The 19,929-nt window shown below is 43.2% G+C and overlaps 1 protein-coding gene across 1 annotated transcript in view; it reads right to left on the reverse strand.

Annotated features, from left to right (window-relative positions):
* The window catches only part of RBFOX1 (RNA binding fox-1 homolog 1), a 2,506,415-nt gene that overhangs the window by 54,848 nt on the left and 2,431,638 nt on the right, over nt 1-19,929 (reverse strand). The window contains exon 16 of the mRNA XM_032144704.2: nt 1,303-1,435. Within this exon, the coding sequence (XP_032000595.2) occupies nt 1,303-1,435 (133 nt within the window). The remainder of the gene's footprint in view (nt 1-1,302; nt 1,436-19,929) is intronic.

Raw genomic sequence — 19,929 nt, forward strand, 5'->3', positions numbered from 1 at the left:
CTGATGGTTTTACCTACTGTTTTCTTTTTACCATTAACTTTATTGCGTTTATTTTTGAAACATTTCAAATGTTATGCTTTAGAATGAATAAGTAATGAAAAAAAGTGTTTCCTTTTGTCATAATAGATGACCTAGGCCAATGTAGGTTTTCTGAAAGATTTACAAGCAACAGAGCTACAAAAAGGGCATTTAACCCTTTTCACACAGTCTTAAATGCAGCCATATTTTCTTCTACGCACCAGAAAGCCAGTCACTGGCCAGGGAAGCCTCGTGCCAGACTTTCTGGGGATCGCTGAATTTAACATAGAGCAGGGTTTCTCAGCTGCAGCGTGACTGACTGTGAGCCTGATAATTCTTTCTTGTTGGGGGCTGTCAAACAACATCCCTAGACTCTACCCAATAGAGGACATAGCATCTCTCCATTCCTGTTGTGACAATCAAAAATGTCTCTAGACCTTGCAAATGTTCCCTGGTCTAGGACCACTGCCTTGGAGGCATCCCTTTCTCCCTGGCTGCAGAGGTGCAAGAATATTCTAGCAGGAGCCTTAAAAGAGGGACAGAGGGACTAGCATTTCAAGACTGCCACCAAACACACCAGTATCATTTTTTTTCTTTTACTGAGCATTCACACCATTCCTTGACATTCACCTGGCAATATCAAAGTCTATGCACAGAAGGACCAAATTGGCAACGGGAACCAAACTAATTTGCATTGTCCCCACAGAGGAGAAAGGAAGGCAAATGCCATTTTGGAAAATGCAACTACAACGCATCTTAACTCCAATTTCATTAATTCTTGTATGTTTGCATGTGACTCAACACCTAATTTTCTCTTTGCAGGCAAAGGTTCGTGAACCTTGAAGCCAAGATATCCCTGGGGAGGGGAGCAAGACCACCCAGTGATTTTTATGTATGAAAACCTCACGTCTTTCTGTGGAGGAATTCAAGGGGCAAATGTGGTCCAACCTCCTTAATAACCAGATGTTTGCAATCATCAGAAATACATCTTTGGCTGTAACCATTTCTCTGTTCTCCAGCATTCAGTCTCAAAGAGAATTTACATAACAACATGTGACATGTAGAATGCTTAAACGCACCAACCATGACAGGACAGATTACACTCATTTTTCAATACTCTTAGCAAGGTGCTCCACTGCAGGTGCACGCCGGGCTGCATGCTGGGGGCGGTTCTGGGGGTGGTGGAGGGGGAATCAAGACCATCATGCGCTCGCAAACAGCTCCGTGCCTCTGGGGAGGGAGGGCTGGTGCAGGGAGGCCCACCCAGGAGGCTGCCCCACTTACCCGCCGTAGGCCGGGATCGGGGGCGGGGGCGCCGCGGCCCTGAAGGTGTTGTACACGGTGCGACCGCGGCCTCGCAGGTGCGCCCCTCGGTAGGCGGCCGCGGCGGTGGCTGCTGGATACGGGAAGCCTGGCACTGCAGGGCAAGAGGAGAGAGAGAGCACAGGCTGTCAGATGCACACCCTGCTGTGGAGGGAACTGCCCCGGGAACCCTTGTCCCTGCACAGGGTCCCAGCAGGACCCCCGCCCGCTTCCCGGAGTCAGGAGATTAAAAAGCAGAGAGCAGCATGGTGGCCAGGGTGGGACTCCAGAGAGGATGCGTAGTTAAAACAGTGGGCCCTTTGCCCAGGAGAATATGGTGACTGACAAACATTTGCAAAGAATGCTAAATAATGGGAGAAAAGCTCGCTGCATGAGTATTCAATTAATGAACTTACTTGAGACGGGGACCGGCTCTGTCACCCAGGTGGAATGCAGTGGTGCAATGACAGCTCACTGCACCTTCGACTTTCAGGGCTCAAGTGATCCTCCTACGTCAGCCTCCCAAGTAGCTGGGACCATAGATAGGAGCGTGCTACCACGCCTGGCTAATTTTTTAATGTTCTGTAGAGATGGGGATCTCCCTGTGTTGACCCGGCTGGTCTTGAAGTCCTGGGTTCAAGCAGTCCTCCTGTCTCCACCTCCCAAAGTGCTGAGATTACAGCTATGGACCAACCACGCCCAACCCACAAACATATTTTTAAAAGGGCAGATTGCAAGATGTGTGATGTCTTATCAATCATATACCTAGGTATATATGTACAGGTGTATCTGCATGCAAAATACGTATATGTGAATATGCATATGGACATGTGTATGCATGTGTGCATGTATACATATATGTACATATGCTGATATGAACATATTTATATACACATATACACAACTTTCCACATGCTAGCAATCTCTGGGGCCAAACTGCATGAGTGTTTTTTATTCATAACTTCCCCCATCCTATTTTTCCACAGTTTCCTTCATACATGGGTATCACTTGTTAAAACTTCTAATTGAAGAATTCCCACTGACACATGTATGTGCTATGAGTGCACAAACCACACATGCCATGAGAAACACCTTATTACCAACATCTCATAAGCCTGCTAAACTCTTGTGTGGCATTTAAAGGCAAAGGCAACCACCATGATTACAAACATGGGAGAAGTCTGGGACCTCGACCCTTAAAAAGAGAATGTGGGGGGCTGGGCGCGGTGGCTCATGCCTGTAATCCCAGCACTTTGGGAGGCTGAGGCAGGTGGATTACGAGGTCAGGAGTTTGACACCAGCCTGACCAATATGGTGAAACCCCATCTCTACTAAAAATACAAAAATTGGTCAGGCGTCGTGGCACATGCCTGTAATTCCAGCTACTTGGGAGGCTGAGGCAGGACAATTGCTTGAACCCGGGAGGTGGAGGTTGCAGTGAGCTGAGATGGCACCACTGCATTCCAGCCTGAGTGACAGAGCAAGACTCTGTCTCAAATAAGAAGAAGAATGTGGGCAGGGATATCTTCCCTTGGGTAGAATTCTCTGAGCAGGAGGAGGTGAGGAGGAGTTAGGAAGGGGAATTAAGCCTGATGACTACCCCAGCTCCCTGATAACTACTGCTGTTTCCTCTGTCTGGGATGCGCTTCCTCCCATCTCATGCAAGTCCGAATCATCAGGGCCCATGGGGCCAGGAGACCACTTTTGCCTTTAAGTTCAGTTGGCTTCTCTGACTCTCCCAGTGCTCTGACCACACTGACCACACTTGTCCCATCTCACTAAGTAGCAGGCAATGTTTCCCAAACTGTGTCCACAGGGGATGCCTGATGGTTACCCCAGTCCCCTGATAACCAAAGCTGTTTCCTCTACCTAGTATGCTCTTCCTCCCTTCTCATGCAAATCTTGACTCATCAGGGCCCACAGAGTCAGCAAACCACTTTTCCTTCAAGCTCAGTTCACTTCTCTAACCCTCCCAGTGCTCTCACCATACTCACTATGCTTGTCCCATCTCACTAAGCAGCAGGCATTATTTCGCAAACTGTGTCCACAGAGAATGTTTTTCTGAAAAAATGCATTTGGGAAGTCCCTGTCCCAGGAGAGCCACAGTAAAGGCTCAAAAGGCCCACCGTGAAGGAAGCGCTCTTAGTTAACCCAGCACAATCAACTCCTTTTCCAGGCTTTCTGCAGAAGAGCAAACCTCTCACGGGGCAGGGGTTGTAGTTCATTTCATGTTAAAGTTGTCTCCACCCTCTATCCAAACTGCCAAGAAGAGCTTTTCCCCTTCCCACTATCAGCTTCAGAGTAGAAGCATTCCACCTTATGTCTTCCCATTATTCAGAGTCCTTTCCACACACACTGATGCATGGACCCAGGTGAGGGTTGAAGAAGGAGCAAAAGGCAAAAGAATTGGAAGGAAAAAATGTGCATGAGAAGTGTCACTGGAGGCCCTGGCTGCTACCAAGGAGGTTGGACGGGTGACCATGTAGTGCACTTAGAACTCCAAGAATTACACCTACACCCATAGATAGGGTATGTTTGTACCTACACGGTGGGTGAAGGGAGCGGGTGGGGTTTGCCAGAGAAGCCACTCCAAATTACTCTTGCAATTATAAAGGCCCAAATAAAACCCCCGAACCCGACCAAAGTGAAGACCAACTGGCTATTGTCTGGAATTCTGTGTGTTCTTTAAAGTCCCACAGCCGTCCTGTTCTATGGATTCTACTGCATCTTTCTATCACAATGCGGGTAAAATATGAGGATTGTAGAACCCAGAATGATTCCGTCTTTCTTCTGTTTGTATCTGAGAAGACCGTATGGGTTATTTTTAACTTTTTTATTCTTGCTAAAGACAGATTATGCCATTTTAACTTTTTTTGCCAGCTCCTAGCACCTGAGTTTCCTGTATCGCGTGGCAACTGCTATGCTTGAAACTGCAGAGAGGGGTGGGGTCTTAATGGGGAACATGAATAAATCCTAATATCGTAAAACCCAGAAGTAATGAGAGATGAGACACATGCTTCATGACTGGGAAGAAAATGAGTGGGAATGGCTTTGACTCCAAATCTGTCTTGCCACAGTTCAACTATTAAGTTTTCAGAGGAACACCCTGGATTTTGAAATAAAGAAAATGAAAGATTCACAATCTGGCAGAGCAGCTGGCTGCCTGTGTGAGGAAACACGGTAATTATGCTGACCCATTCATTATCACTGGCTATGGAGCCGAGTGAGCCAGACAAGCTCCCTCTCAGCCACAGGCAGGTTTTACAATAATTCTTGGAGGATTTAGATGTTGAGATATAACACGAAACAGAAGCTTGGCAAGAGACAGAGAGGGGAGCACGTGCTGTTAAGAGCGTGCAGCCAGGATTCCATTTTGTACCCTCTTTGTTACAGGGAGAAAATGGATTTCCTGATGCAGGATATTTACAAGTCTTTCTAGGAGGTTCTTTGGTCTCTCCCAAGCAGGGCACATTGGGGGACTTCTTATTTTGTGAAGGGAACACAGGAAGGACTGCAAATCAATTCCTGGCTTAAATAGTGCCTTCCTGGAAGGCCAGGTGCCCTAGGCAAAAAAAAAAAAAAGTTCCACAGATCATGCTTTGCGCCAGAGGCTTCATGGAGAGAAAGGGCCGGAGGATTCAAGTGTCCTGGGTGGGTGGTATTTTCAGTGATCTCTTTCTTGTTAATCTGGGCTGGCCACGGGGCCCTTTGGTGAAATCTCTATTTAGAAAAATGCTTGTCGATCACATTCCTTTCTTACCTTCCTTCCTTTCTCCTTATACTTGCTCCGTTCTTTTTTATTCCTTCCTTCCTCCTCCCATCCTTTTTTCTTCCTTCCTTTTGTCTTTCCTCTTTCCTATCCTTCCCTCCCTCTTTCTTCCTTTTGTCTTCCCTCCTTCTCTCCTTCCCTCCTCTTTTTCCTTATTCCCCTCCCTCTTCTTCTTCTCCCTCTTCTTCCTTTCTTCTCTCTTCATTTCTTTATTAATTCCTGCCTTCATTACAATCCTTCCTTTCAATAATTTTGGAATTTTTGTCTAAAGAGAGCTGCGCTGTTCCTCCCTGGGTTCATGTAAAAATCATTAGCTTGAGTCACAGAAATGAAGGAGAAGGACGCTTACTGGTACGTGCATGCAAGCTGCGTAAGGGTGGTGATCTCCATGTTCTGCTCATCATTTAGGATGAGTAACTGGTACCAGGCAGGTATCAGGTACCTAATACTGTGCCTGGACACCCTGTCAGTGGTTAACCAATGTTTGTCTTCCTTCTGGGAGAGTACAGCCACCACCTCTTCACTGTCCACCTTCTATAACACTGTCCTGTCTACAAAGTGACCTGCCCAGAATTTGCAGATAAATAGCATGCAAGCCACACAACCGTTAGAGGTGTTTGAACCAGAGTGACTCCATCTTCAGTGAGGGCTAGGAAAAATGAGGCCAAGACCCGCTGGACTACCTTCCCAGAAAGTTAGGTATTCCTGGCCTCTAGATGTTTGCGGTTAAGGAAACAGATTGATTGTGTTTACTAAACAGACCCAGACTTGGGGAGTGTCCTGATATCCCAATATCTTGCGAACAGAAGCATTCCTAAATTTGCTTTAAAGATAATATTGATTCTTGCAAAATACAGTAATTAAGAAAATTAATCCTTTATCACAAACTCTTGTGGCAGAGCACATTTCCCCATGACCTTATTTTTTTTTATCCTATATAAACAAGTATTATACCTAGGGGTGGACACGCTCCTCCTCTTACTTTTGGGAACATCCTACTGTTTATGGAGTAGCTGTACTTTCCCCATTTTACTTTCTTTATAAGCTTGCTTTTGCTTTGCACTGTGGACTCGCCCTGAATTCTTTTTTGCACAAGATACGAGAACCTCTCTTGGTGTCTGCAAAGAAACCCCTTTCCTGTAACACAACTGAAACTTAGTCACAATCCCTAGAAAGATAATTTCCACTTCTACCCTTGTACATGTTTCATCATCTTGGAAAAAGTAACCAGATTTTGAATGAGTATGATTTCAATCAAGCAAGGGGAGGCTGCTTGGACCAAGTTTGTTGCACTTGGAATTATCAGAGCCCTCAATTCATGTAAATTCTCCTTGATGGCAGCACACTATCAGGATTTAAAATTGTTTCTTGTTCAGGGGAAAAGCAGGACTCCAGTTTTGGCCCCAGACAGGTAACATCTATTAAAAGGTCTTCATCACATCTCTCCCTTCCATATAGCCCCAGACAATGCTCTCTGACAACCCAGCAACAATAGTCCCTGAATAAAATAATTGTGTGCAACCAGGAACAACAGAAAATAACAATCTTGATAATTCCAAACTCGTCTGACTTGTAGCTGTGCCTTCTCTGTTTCTTCCCATCTTTCTTAGAAGAATTCTCCTAGTCAGGCACGGTGGCTCACACCTGTAATCCCAACACTTTGGGAGGCCAAGGTGGGCAGATCACAAGGTCAAGAGATCAAGATGATCCTGGCAAACATGATGAAACCTCGTCTCTACTAAAAATACAAAAATTAGCTGGGTGTGGTGGCATTGCACCTCTAGTCCCAGCTACTCGGGAGGCTGAGGCAGGAGAATCGCTTCAACCCAGGAGAGGTGGAGGTTGCCGTGAGCAGAGATCGCGCCACTGCACTCCAGCCTGGGTGACAGAGCAAGACTCAGTCTCAATAATAACAAGAATTTTTTCCTTGATGGTTGGTTTAGGGACAACATGGCTTCTTCGCATGCCACTAACACAAATAATCCATTTCAAGGGCAAAATACACACATGCACACACACAACTGTTTGTCACACTTCCTTTAAAAAACCCAGCACAGCGTGGAAGAATGGATGCTTTTATTACTTGCCTACAGGTGTGGTGGTCTGTAGGATTCTGGAACATGGTGAAATGCATATTTGAGATAATTACCTGGACAGATGATTCAGACACAAATTAAACAAGACTAAAACTGTTTTTTGACCACATACAGAACGTCTTACATGCTTACTTTGAGGTATGGCACTTATGTTTTGTTGAGTTAGAGTTATGTCATCTATCCTAGTTTAGATGTCTGGATCCAGACATGCCAAATACCCTAGTTTAGAAGTCTAGATCCAGTAAGTGGGCAATGAATGACTATTTAATAAAGCCAACGCAAAATGCCCAGTGGAAACTCACAATGTTCTCTCCATTTCTAGAATATGAAACAAAACGTTTAAATCAATGTTAAAAGTCAAATATCGCCCTATCCAATATTTGTAAATGCCTCTTTGTTAATTAAAAAAAATGTTTGGGGAAAAAGACACCAAACAATGGTCATCTCTAAACCCCAACACTGGAAGTTTGCTTTTTTTTTTTCCTAGTTCAATTTCAAGTTAACTCACACGTAAGCAGACCATCAATAAGGAACAATGGAAAGGATGCAGGTTGATTTGTGGATAGAGTATAAATCCTTAGTTTTTGGCATGAGAGAAACAAGAAAACCCATAGGCTCATTATACTGAAGAGATTCCTTCTGAAGCTTTATCCAACATGAATCAAAGAGAAAAATCTGGTATCACTACAACACAAATTGGATTCAGCTCATAAGCTAAAAATGAATTTCTCTCAAAACAGGGCAAGAGCTTTCAGAGAAAATACCAATTGAGCATCTTGTTGACACATCAGCATTTCCAGCCCACCCACTCTCACCCTTCAGCTAGATTTATATACAGAGCATATTTTGGGGGAGGTTAGTAGAGTAACCATCTCAGTTCTTGGGAATAAGAAGTTCTGTCCCATGAAACTCGATGAAATGGAAGCTTTAGGGATGTAACAGGAGGCACGCTGTGGTGGTGCTCAAGCATCATGGCAAATCAACATTTTAAAACGGAAGATGTGTGGGTGTATCCACCAGCCAAATGGGCCACTGACTAAAGTGTCAGCTGCTAACTGCCTGTCTCCCCCTCAAAAACAAAGCCCCTACCTCCCACCTCCAATGAGCCCTGCACTCAATGTATTTACAGTGATGAGTGTGCCTTCTCTCCCTCTTTTACGAACATGGTGCTTACCTTCGAAAATAAACACAAATGAGATCATCTCACCAGCCAGGAAATCCCAAGAGAAGAAACACAAAACCAGTGGAAAATATTTGAGGGTTATAAACTGCATATTAAAGTTTTAGAGCTCTGGGAGAGATGGAAGAGTAGCAGATGCAAAACCCGACAGGGGGGCGGATTCCGCATCAAAGCCATAAAAATATACAACCGCTTTAATGGGCAATTATTCTTTGCATTTGTGCGCTGGTTTGAATTTACATGAGATTGCCAGATGCCCTGGAAAAGGTGGGCATCCGAATGGATGGCGGGGGGGCGGGGGGAGGTTCTCTTTGTCCCGCTTCTCCTCTCCCTTTGTTCCATAATGACACATTTTCCCACCCTTGGAATGTTTTAAGATGGAGAGCGATTCATGCAAATTTGGGGTGAAATTGTTCTGTGGGTAATTTATGGTAGGAAATATTCACTTATACAATTCTGGGGGTACAGATGTGCTTTCAACAGCAGGTTGATGGTTTTGCAGGATTCCCCTTGGGGGAACTCCCATTCCATGTGCTGGACCATAAATTAAGAAGTGGCGTAATAGGTAACATACTGAGGCGAAATAAACCACCAGCCATAGCTCATAGAGCAGCAATTTCCGAGGCAGGGCATCGTGCAATGAACATCACAATGAAGAGTCAAAAAAACCTGACTTTTTCCAAATGGCAAAACATGTTTTCTCCTTTTTCAGAACGAATCTCAAAAGTACATCAGATTGGTTAACAACACAGGATTTTATACACAACTAGGTCACTCTCTTTAAATGGCCTTAAATGAAAATTTTAACATGATGGCGCTTATTAAGTTCTAGCTCCAAACAAAAATGGAAAGGTTTTTCATTTCTTAAAAAAATCCAGTAATTTCAGTGTTTGGCAAAAAAAAAAAAAAAAAAAAAAGGGGGGGGGGGGGGGGGGTGGGGGGGGGAGAAAGGTTCCATCCTTTCAGTCACTGATAGACCAAAACGGCTACTTAATTTGTCGAATCTCCAGTTCTCATATACACATACATTTATCCCTGAAATACACATTTGGGATTGACCCTTGTTTCAGTATGAAATGCATGTTGGTATTAAATTCTGCTGTTTAGAAGTGAATAAATCTACATTTTGGACAAACAGTTTCTTCTAGGACATGCTCATTTGAAATGCATTGAATAGGAAAACAAAAATTTCTAATTAATGTACAAGTCTAATCACCATTCTCCACATGGAAGAGTAATTTTTCACTGTTCATTTGCTTGGTTTAATCTCAACACTGACGTTACAGAAACGCAATGTCCTATAAATCTCCGCTCATTTGTTTCTTTAATATTCATATTCCATTGAACTGCAGCTGCTTGTTGCTGCAGTCTATTACAACATGCAAAAGTGTCGATAAAAATATTATGAAAGGCAAGACGTGTTTCTTCCTGGCTGCGCGTGCCATTTATTTGGGGAAAGACAATAAATGACTCGTGGATTGTCCCTCAGCCTGCTGCTTGGTGGGTGATTAGTGATTAATTACCTTGCAGCAAATTGACATGGCACGAGGAAATTGACACAGCCCTGATTAATTAACTTTTTATGGGCGGTAGTTACTCACAAAACACTGCGCACCATAATTGAATCTCTTTACATAACGTCATGGTACAAAAGTTTTAGTCAAATCCAAATTAGCCAGAAGTTTCTAGGCTGTTACAGGTCTGATTGGAATGCGTCGAAGGAATTGGCAAGGATGTGAACTTGGAGGAAATGAACATTTTTGAAAGGAGAGGAAAAAAAGATGGTGACAATGTACTGGCCTGATTTTCCAAGCGGAATATATTGATCTAAATCTCGACTTCAGCTAGACTTCGGGAATAAGATTGTAAGAGGTTAAAATGTCTCTTTTTCCTCCAGCCTCACTTGGCTGTATTTCAGTGGCTTTTGGCAGATTCTCCCTCCTTTGTCCAGTCTCTAACAGTGAACTTGACTCCCAAATTCACTTCTCAGTTCCAACATGGCTCCCTCCAAAGGCTTCACCTCTTGATCTAATTTCACATCGCCTGACCCCCACAACTGTTACCAGTTACCATCATATTACCCTGTTGTTTTTTTCCTTCTCATTAGTTTTTTTTTTTTTTTTTTTTTTGAGACCACATTCTCCTCGCCTCGACCTCTCCGAGTAGCTGGGACTACAGGCGCCCGCCACCACGCCCGGCTAATTTTTTTTGTATTTTTAGTAGAGACGGGGTTTCACCTCGTGATCCACCCGCCTCGGCCTCCCAAAATGCTGGGATTACAAGCGTGAGCCACCACGCCCGGCCTCTCATTAGTTTCTTATCACCTGACTTCATTTCAACTTCCTTATACATCTCTCCATAGGGATGTCCTCAGGACTCTATGTTGGTCCCTACTGTGTCTCCAACATCTAGAAGATGACCGAGCCCAAGGTGATCATTGATATGTGTATTGACTACAGTGTGTGATGAACTCAGAATGCCATAGTCCTTCAGTTACGAAAGAAAATGTGTGGCAATCCTCAAACGCGTGAGAGTTGCTAAGGAGCTGCCTGTGAGGGATGCATATTCCCAGAGACACTCTGGGGTGATGGAGTCAGTGATAAGGGATCCTGGACCTCCCTTGTCTAAAAACCCAGGCAGTGATAACTGGAGTAATTCAAGGAAGGATGTGATTGCAGTTGGCAAAATTCCAACCTCTGAGGCTCCATTATTAGGTGGAGAAAATTCAATTGCATGATGATAACAGCTAAGATTTACTAGCACTTGCTAATTGCTAGACCCGGAGATTAACCCACTAACGCCTCACGAAACCATATGAACCATGATTGTTGCTATCTTCACTTTCCTGGGATGGAGATGGAGGTATAGAGCAGCTCAGATACTCACCCAGGGGTTTGAACCAAGGCAGCCTGACACTAAAGCCTATGATCTAATCCATCATGCAACATAAAGGCAACCCCAGTCAGGCTGGGGGAAAAGCTTTCTACTTCTACTCTCTCTCTGCTTCTTAGAGCCTCTCAGTTTGGATTCCCTCCTATTGCCTGTACAAGCTGCTACATCGTCTCCCTATATCCATACCACATCTGAGACAGAGCCAGCCCCAATTCATCATGGACTGGGTTAATTTGCAGGGGAATCCATTGACAGTCTCCCAGAGATCTCAACATGCTTCTCGTTGGGGGATGGAGGAGACATTGGAGGGTCTGTGTGTGTGTCCGCCATTTCTTCTGTTAGATACGTCTGTTCTGAGATTTCTAGACACCTGGAAAAGCCCTGTTCCTTTTCTGCTAATTGGATGCCGGCCATAGGGATCACCACTGACTTATGTTCCTGATAAGAGTTCAAAGGGAAGCTGTTTCCCTTTGCCACTAGCGTTTACCTCCACATCTTGATGTGAGGGGGAGGTGGTGTTCAACCCAAAAATATTGGGAATGCAGATGCTGTAGAGATAGTGAGCAGGTTTGCACTTGTACAGTGTGAGTCAACGCTGCACTTGAACACAAACCTGATTACTGTCACAATAATGAGCTCCTTACGACTAAATTCAGCCAGAAATTTCTAATTTGGAAGACTGGAATGAGAAACTTATTTCAAAGCCTTGGAAGATCTGCATAAGAAACCTTCATAACATTTTGGGCTATTGCACGTTTTTCTATATATAATTGCTTTTTTTAATATGTTATCAAATATCACCTTACAACTTGGGTTTTTGAAATAAGTCTCCTTTTCGTGGAAATAAAAATAGTCGTCTAGGAAAATAAAACTACATGCAATGAGCACACTGGGATTTACTGTGAGCAACGAGTCTGGTGTTCCCAAAGGAGAAAGTTTCCCTAACTTAACAAATTAAAGCAACAGCAAAAGACACACACACCATTCACACACATGAATATCTTTGATCATGTAAGGTCTTTGTGTCTCTGGGCGAAGGCAGTAGAATTGGTGGTAACTAATTGCCGTGCTGTTCCTGCCTACCTCCCAAAGTTAGCTGTTGTATCTTTCCTCACAGGTTATAAATGGCTGGATTAATCGAACAGACAAGTGGTGAATGTCATGGCTGCTAAATGTGTAGTGATACGCTTTGACCTATATGCAGAATAGGTATTTGTGATTTGCCCACTCACAGGTACTGACAATTCCCACCCTGGGCAGGATTTTTGTAACATTCGGCAACATGAGAATGAGTCTCAATCTTGGAGTGTTTAACTTGGCAGAACCCGCAAAAGACATTTGCAAAGGTGCCTTCTGTCCTTTGAAGGAGAAGACAAAGCCCTGAAGAGCTGAGATTTATTTTAGTTTGGATGCAGCAGTTCGTCATCATCTATTAGTTTAACAAAATCTGTACTGATAACCATGTTGTTGTTTCCCAGGAAACCATGGAAAAAAAAAAAACCTCAGATAATTTATATAATTACCTTATCCAGTGCATATACGTACGAAAGTTTCAATTGTTAAATCATTCATACTCTATCTACCAGCTGGCTGAAACAGCAAGCTCGGTGAATTTCCTCTCCAGGTAGGAAACAGGGCAAGTGAGATAAATTAGCTTCCTTATGCTGGGCTGGATTTCCCAAGGTTCTCTTGGGCTGACGCAGCTCCTGAACATGAAGCCTTCAGAGGGGTTTGACGGTGGCTCACAAGATGGGTACACGATGCACATGCATTGTTCATTTCACTCCCAGCCATCGCTGTGGGGATAGCTGATCTGTGTGTCAGTGCTGAGGCCCTCTGATTTTGAGCATCAGCTTACAGACTTAAACAAAAAAAGGAGTCCTGATCCTTTGATCAATGCCCAAAGCCAACCTGGAGGACAGGTACTGTCTGAGCCCCGGGATCATCTGCCTGATATCTGAGCCAGAGCCTCCAAAACACCCATATAGAACAGACTGAGGAAGTACCATTCAGGAATGGTCCACCAGTCCAGTCACTGGACTAATACAAACCATCCAAACCAGCTTCTTTGGTGAACTTTATTTTTTTGAGACAGGGTTTCCCCCAGGCTAGAGTGCAGTGGCGTGGTCATGGCTCACTGCAACCTCAAACTCCTGGGCTCACGTCATCCTCCCATCTCAGCCCCTCCAGTAGCTGGGACTATAAAAGTACACCATCACATCTGGTTTGGTGGACTTTAAAAAATCCTGGAGAAGGTGGCTTCTGAGCCAGAAAAAGAGTAGCATTTGAGGAGCCGTAACGCCTCAAGCAGCCTGAAGGATGCTGCACAACAATCTCATTTAGTGCTCACGGGTAGGTAGATAGTCATGGCTATTTACATGGCGAGGAGACTTGGCCAAGGTCACAGCACTGGTCTACCGTGATAGTTTACTCCCAGACTTTCCTGAATCCAGCTCTTTTCACTAAACCACGCTGTAGCTCAAGAAAAATGTTGTAAAACCACTAGTGGGAATTAGGACTTGCCAGAAAAAAAGAAAAAAATGATCTTTTGGAAACGTGTGAGACTCCTGTAGCAAATAGTAAGGGTAGGGATAATAGATACCCATAGATGGCTGTGCCTTTCATATGTTTGCTTTCATATGAAAAGCAATTAGGCATCAAGAGCTTATGCTGCATACAAACAAAACTCAAGGAGATAAATCTAAAACATGTGGTGTGGTGTTTGGTTCTGAAACTGCATTTTCTTAACAATGCTCCCAAGTTCTCCAGCAGGGATAAATAGCTTTTGGCATGACAGTTCTTTTATATAAAAACATGATTTAAGAAAATGGTGTTTGAAGCACATGTTTACATTACTGGGTTTATATGAACTACACCAGGCTCTTTTTCCCTTCGATGAGAGGCAACCTGAGCTGCTCCTCATGGTCTTTGCACTGAGTAGATTTATTTTAGAAGAGAAATAAGGCAAGGGAAGCAGCAGCAGCCACCTCTATGGCTGGACACATTTCTATCCAAGGAGCCTGGTATTTGATGAGAGAATGATTGCTCCAGCTCTTGAATTATGAGTGCTCTTGGATTCAGGCGCTCCCTTCCTAAGCTATTCATTCCCAGCTCTGTAGACGTAGAACTTGACTCAATTTATAAAGCTGGGGCCCTTGGGAATGTGCACCTGCTCCATTGCATCACACTGTCCTCTTTTACGTTCCAAGAACCAAGCAAGATCTTGCCGTTGACCCCTCCAACTTACCTGCTCAGAGCTCTGAATGTAAAATGGATTCCTTTTAAAATTTAAATCCACATCAGTTTGGGGAACCAAATAAAGGGCAGATAAGTGCTTAAAAAACAAACTCTCAAAATAAGCCTCTCAAACTATTGAAGTATTTCTCTTGCCTCTGATGAGGCTGGATGAGGGTGAGTCTCGGCAAGGAGTTAAATGCAGGAGCCGCACCAGCCAGTTGATCCTCTTAAGAAAACGCGAACATTAAAAAACACCGTCAATGCTATCACAGGCCTTGGGGTTTCCAGGGAATTACCCCCAGAACAATTGCCTCACTGCCTTTCTGAAACATCTCATCTCGGCCTTGTTCTCTGGCTGTGTACGCACTGGAATCCCAGGGCAACATAGTTTATTGTTTTAATATCTGTCTGACACAAAGCAAAAGCATCCTCTAGTGACTCCTTATCTGTCATATGTATTTCTGTGAAAGAAATATCAAGACAAATAAGATGTTTGGGGGCACACCACGGGATGGTAGTTCTTGCAATTGGCGGCCTTTTGCAGAAGCAAGACACCCATCTGAAAAAGATGAAAGTCACCATTCTGCATTGAGATTAATAACCAATGCAACGACAGAGCTGCATAGCAGCTGCCTGAAATGTGGCTGCATCTTTGCAGAACTTTCCCTTTAAACAACGGGGGAGTGAGAGGTGCAACTAGTGGTTTTAATTTTTTCTTGGAATTGGTTAAAAAGAACAAACAACAAAGTGGGTTATGATTATGACAGCCAAAGAAACAACACATGGATGAAGAAGTTGGGGGTAGTGGTTGCAGGGATTAAAAAAACAAACACCGCATGTTCTCACTCATAGGTGGGAATTGAACAATGAGAACACATGGACACAGGAAGGGGAACATCACACACCGGGGACTGTTGTGGGGTGGGGGAAGGGATAGCATTAGGAGATACACCTAAGGGTAAATGATGAGTTAATGGGTGCAGCACACCAACATGGCACATGTATACGTATGTAACAAACCTGCACGTTGTACCCATGTACCCTAAAACTTAAATTATATTAATAATAAAACTGAAAAAAAAAGAAAAAGAAAAAAATACAAATGAACCTATTCTGAGGACTGTGATCCAGGTGGAATAACTACATTAATATCAGCGCTAGTAAAAGCCTCTTAGAAATCATCTGTTAATCAAATGTGCTGGGTCATGGGAAAAGTTGAGCAGATGGAGAAAAGCAGAGATGGTGCTTCAGTGATGGAGAAATAATGATTTCTGGAGTTCACCATTTGTGGGTGGGTAGTAGCTGGATAATTCTGCAATGCTGTGGGCAACTATTGTTCATAAGTAGATACGTGCTATGATTGAGGTGGCAGGGAGAGCATGGCACCTAGTAGGTGTCTCAAAACACCTCGATCCATGGGTTTGGTGAAGCTAATAGGGTTTCAGTAGCAACGGGCACCTGTCTACAGTGTTGAATAATGGTGAAAATAGGGACACTTAATTCACCTACTGAGAGGCACCCCAGTGGCAGTGCTAACAGTGAATAAGTCTCCTGTTGGATGTTACTTCCCGAATATCCCTAGGAGCACTGCGTTTGAAATTCTGAAACCTTAGCATTATATATATTTGTCCATTATGTGTCCCCCACCAAGAATATAGGTACAATAGAAGCCAACTTGAGAGCATCTTCATAGCATATTTGCAGGAAGTAGAATTGCACCTGGCATATAGAAAAAACTTCAATACAGATTGGATGAATGAAGTAACACCTTTCAACCCCCTCCCCAATCAAAGGACTAAAAACTAGAAGGAATTATCTCTGAGAAAATGACAAACAGGACGCAGGTATGCTGCCACCATAATGCTGAACCATAGCAAAAGAGAGGGAGTGTCTGATTCCCTGATCGGAAGGGTCCAGCCCAGAGGATCTTTTAGAGCCAGCATTGTTGAAAGCATGGGGATGGAAATGGAAACAGTTCAGACAGAAGATCCTGGGTAAGACAATGGAGTCTTCACATTTTGCCCAAGGAAACTGGGGCAGGTCTTAGACTAATGGCAACAGAATTAAGCCTCTGAAACCAGATTTGTTCATTGTGCAAGCAAAACTAACAACCAATTCCTTGTATCTTGATCCAATTTAAGTCAAGATCATTTTGTATCATTTAAATCAAGATCAATTTGTATCTTGATCTTAATGGGTACCAGGAGAAGGGTACCTATTTTTACGTACTACTTTACATCATTTAAAATGTGATAAAATGGTACAAAATGCAAAAAGTACATGAGGGTGCACACTTAAAAGAATTTTCCTTCTTATTCCCACCCCCAAGCAGCCAGCTACCATGTTCTGCCCTTTTAAGTGAGAATCATGGCCTGACAAAGAGATTGGTAAAGTATAGCGCTTGGGCCCAATCTGGCCTACAGACCATTTTTGTAAATAAAGTTTTATTGGAACACAGTCATGCCTATTCATGTTTCAACCTAGAAGTCTGTGGCTATATGTACGGTAGTCTGTGGCTACTTTCAAGCTATAAAAAGAGTTGAGTTGCTGCAACAGAGGCCAGATGGCCTGGAAAGCTGAAAATACTAATAACATCCAGCCTTTTAAAGAATAATTTTGCTAAGCCCTGGCCAGACATCTCAAAGAGGGAAATACTGCCTCTCCAAACATGATGGGATGGGGAGGAGAGAGCACAACCTTGGCCCAAATAGAGATGCTGGACAGCTGCTGAGAGGTTCCACATGACCACTCCCTGCTCAGCCATTTCTTGGAGTCCATCCTGTTTCCGGCCTCTGGGGGAAAGTTTAGAGAGTAGTGAAGAAGAAGGCTTGGCATTTAAACAGGCTTGGTTCAAAGCTGATCTAGCTGGGTGATCTCGGACAAGCTTCTTAATGCCCCCAAGCCTAAATTTCATCCTCAGAAAAGGTAGCATAATTAATCATACCTGTCCTATAGTTTCTTCTTAAGAAAGCTAATGAGAAGGGCTTAGCACAATTCCCCACATACAGTGAGTGCCCAATAACCATTACTTGTGATTATGGATATCATCATGATTTCAGGGCTGGAACTAGGTTAACAGGCGTTCACTGTATTTGAAGAACTTAAGTGGCGGGTGGAAGGGAGGAAACACCAAAAAACTCTGTAATGAAGATAAATCATGTTTTAGTGCAATCTTTTAACACCCAAATTATTTTTTAAATCCACGATGAGCAGGCTATCAAAATTTAAATAGTGCTGGACTAAGCCAAATGGGATCTTAAGGCTCCAAAAAGAAAAATAAATCTCATTCTGTCTTGATATTCTGTTAATCATGGATCTTTTTCTGTTAACTTTAGATTTTTAAAAATATTGCATTAAAATGCTATTTATGAGGAATTTGGGTACCCCTTTAATCTTCAAAGTGAGCACGTCACTTGCTTACCCTAGTCACGGAGCTAGTTATTTTTAAGCACCCCCTCCATAAGATACTAGAAAAATATCTAGGAGGAAAGCAAGAAGCTGTCAGTTACTGGCAAGTGAGGGAAAAAGAAGACACAATTCTTTACACCAATGTGTCAGTAACACAATGACCTATATGTGTACTTTCTATTAACTGAGTCCAGCCCACTGACATTTTCTGTATTCTGCAGAAGAAAAAGGAAGCCATAAATTAATTTAGGTCCTTACTTTAATTACAGGAAACCCATGCAAGTTCTATCAATTACCTAAAAGTAAAATAGTACAGGCCTGATTTATGTACGTTTCTGCCACTTAAATCATTGTTTTATGAATTCCACACAATTACTTCCTTAAAATCTGCAATCAATATATCAATTAAAACTATGCCCCTACCACTCGCCCTTGAGTGTCATAGAAGTGAATAAATGAGGAATTGATTTTGCATTTTGATAACATTTACGTTCCCAAGCATTTGCCCATGATATCTTTTTTTTCTTTCTTTCTTTCTTTCTTTCTTTTTTTTTGAGGAGGGAGGGGTATCAGGGTGAAAATTTCAGGGGAAACGATAATTAATCTTCCATTAACTTTAGGATTTGTCCTGATGTGGATCTACTGTTCAACTCTGGCTTTCATGGAACTGTGGAAAACGCATTCAATGGCATTGATAAGCATATGGAACAATGAAGACATTTCTTCTGGAAAATGCTTTTCTAGCCCTTGACAAATAAAACTGACATCCCTCTATCAAGGGGCTTGCTATGGACTGAATTATGTCCTCTCCACCCAAATTCATATGTGGAAGCCGTAACCCCCAATGTGTTGGTATTTGGAAATGGGGCCTTTTGAGAGGTAATTAGGTTTAGATGAGGTCCTGAGGGTGGGCCCTTCATAAGGTTCATGCCCTTATATGAAGAGACACCAGAGAGTGCTCTATTCCCCTGTCTCTCTCTCTTTCTCTCTGTCTCTCTCTGTCTCTGTCTGTCTCTGTCTTGTGAAAACATGGGAGAAGGTGGCCATCTGTAAGCCAAGAAGAAAGCCGTCACCAGAACCCAACTTTCTGGGCACGCTGATCTTGGACTTCCAGCTTCCAGAACTTTGAGAAAATGAATGTCTGTGGCTTAAGCCTCCCAGCCTACGGTATTTTGTTATAGCAGCCCAAACTGACTAATACGGTGCAAAACAAAACTTGCTCTTGACAGGGATTTTGTAATCCAAAATGATGTCTAAAAATGATTAGAAAAGACAGATACATTTGCCTATGTAATTAAAAATGCATGGTGGAACGTGAGCAACGTCAGTCGTCAAAATAGGAAGTATGTTTGTAACATCTAAACTATTCATAGGTCATCCTCCTAGTGAACAAGTTTCACTTACATGTGAATTGACAATAAAATGAGAAAAAAAACTCAAACGGGAAGATGTATACTGGAAATTCAAAAAGGTAAAGTCTAAATGAAAAATGTAAAAGATGATGATCATTAATAGGAGAAAGGCAGATACAAACTAAAACAAATTGAGATGTTATTTTTCCATATGCAATTTGCAAAGCAGAGCAAAACATGGCAGTGCTGGCAAGAATGCTGGAAGGGAACCAACAGTTCCATGTTTGGGAATGTTAAGTGTAGAATGGATGTAGTTGTACGTAAGGGTATTTGCAAATATTTTTACTATCGCCTTGTGGAGGGAATATAAAAAGAAGTAGCTTGGGCCGGGCGCAGTGGCCCACGCCTGCAATCCCAGCACTTTGGGAGGCCAAGGTGGGCAGATCACGAGGTCAGGACATTGAGACCATCCTGGCTAATACGTGAAACCCCGTCTCTACTAAAAATACAAAGAAATTAGCTGGGCATGGTGGTGGGCGCCTGTAGTCCCAGCTACTCGGGACGCTGAGACAGGAGAATGGCGTGAACCCAGGAGGTGGAGTTTGCGGTGAGCCGAGATCGCGCCACTGCACTCCAGCCTGGGTGACAGAGCAAGACTCCATCTCAAAAAATAAA

This window comes from Hylobates moloch, unplaced genomic scaffold (genome assembly GCF_009828535.3).
Source record: "Hylobates moloch isolate HMO894 unplaced genomic scaffold, HMol_V3 SCAFFOLD_23, whole genome shotgun sequence".
Classification (NCBI taxonomy): Eukaryota; Metazoa; Chordata; class Mammalia; order Primates; family Hylobatidae; genus Hylobates; species Hylobates moloch.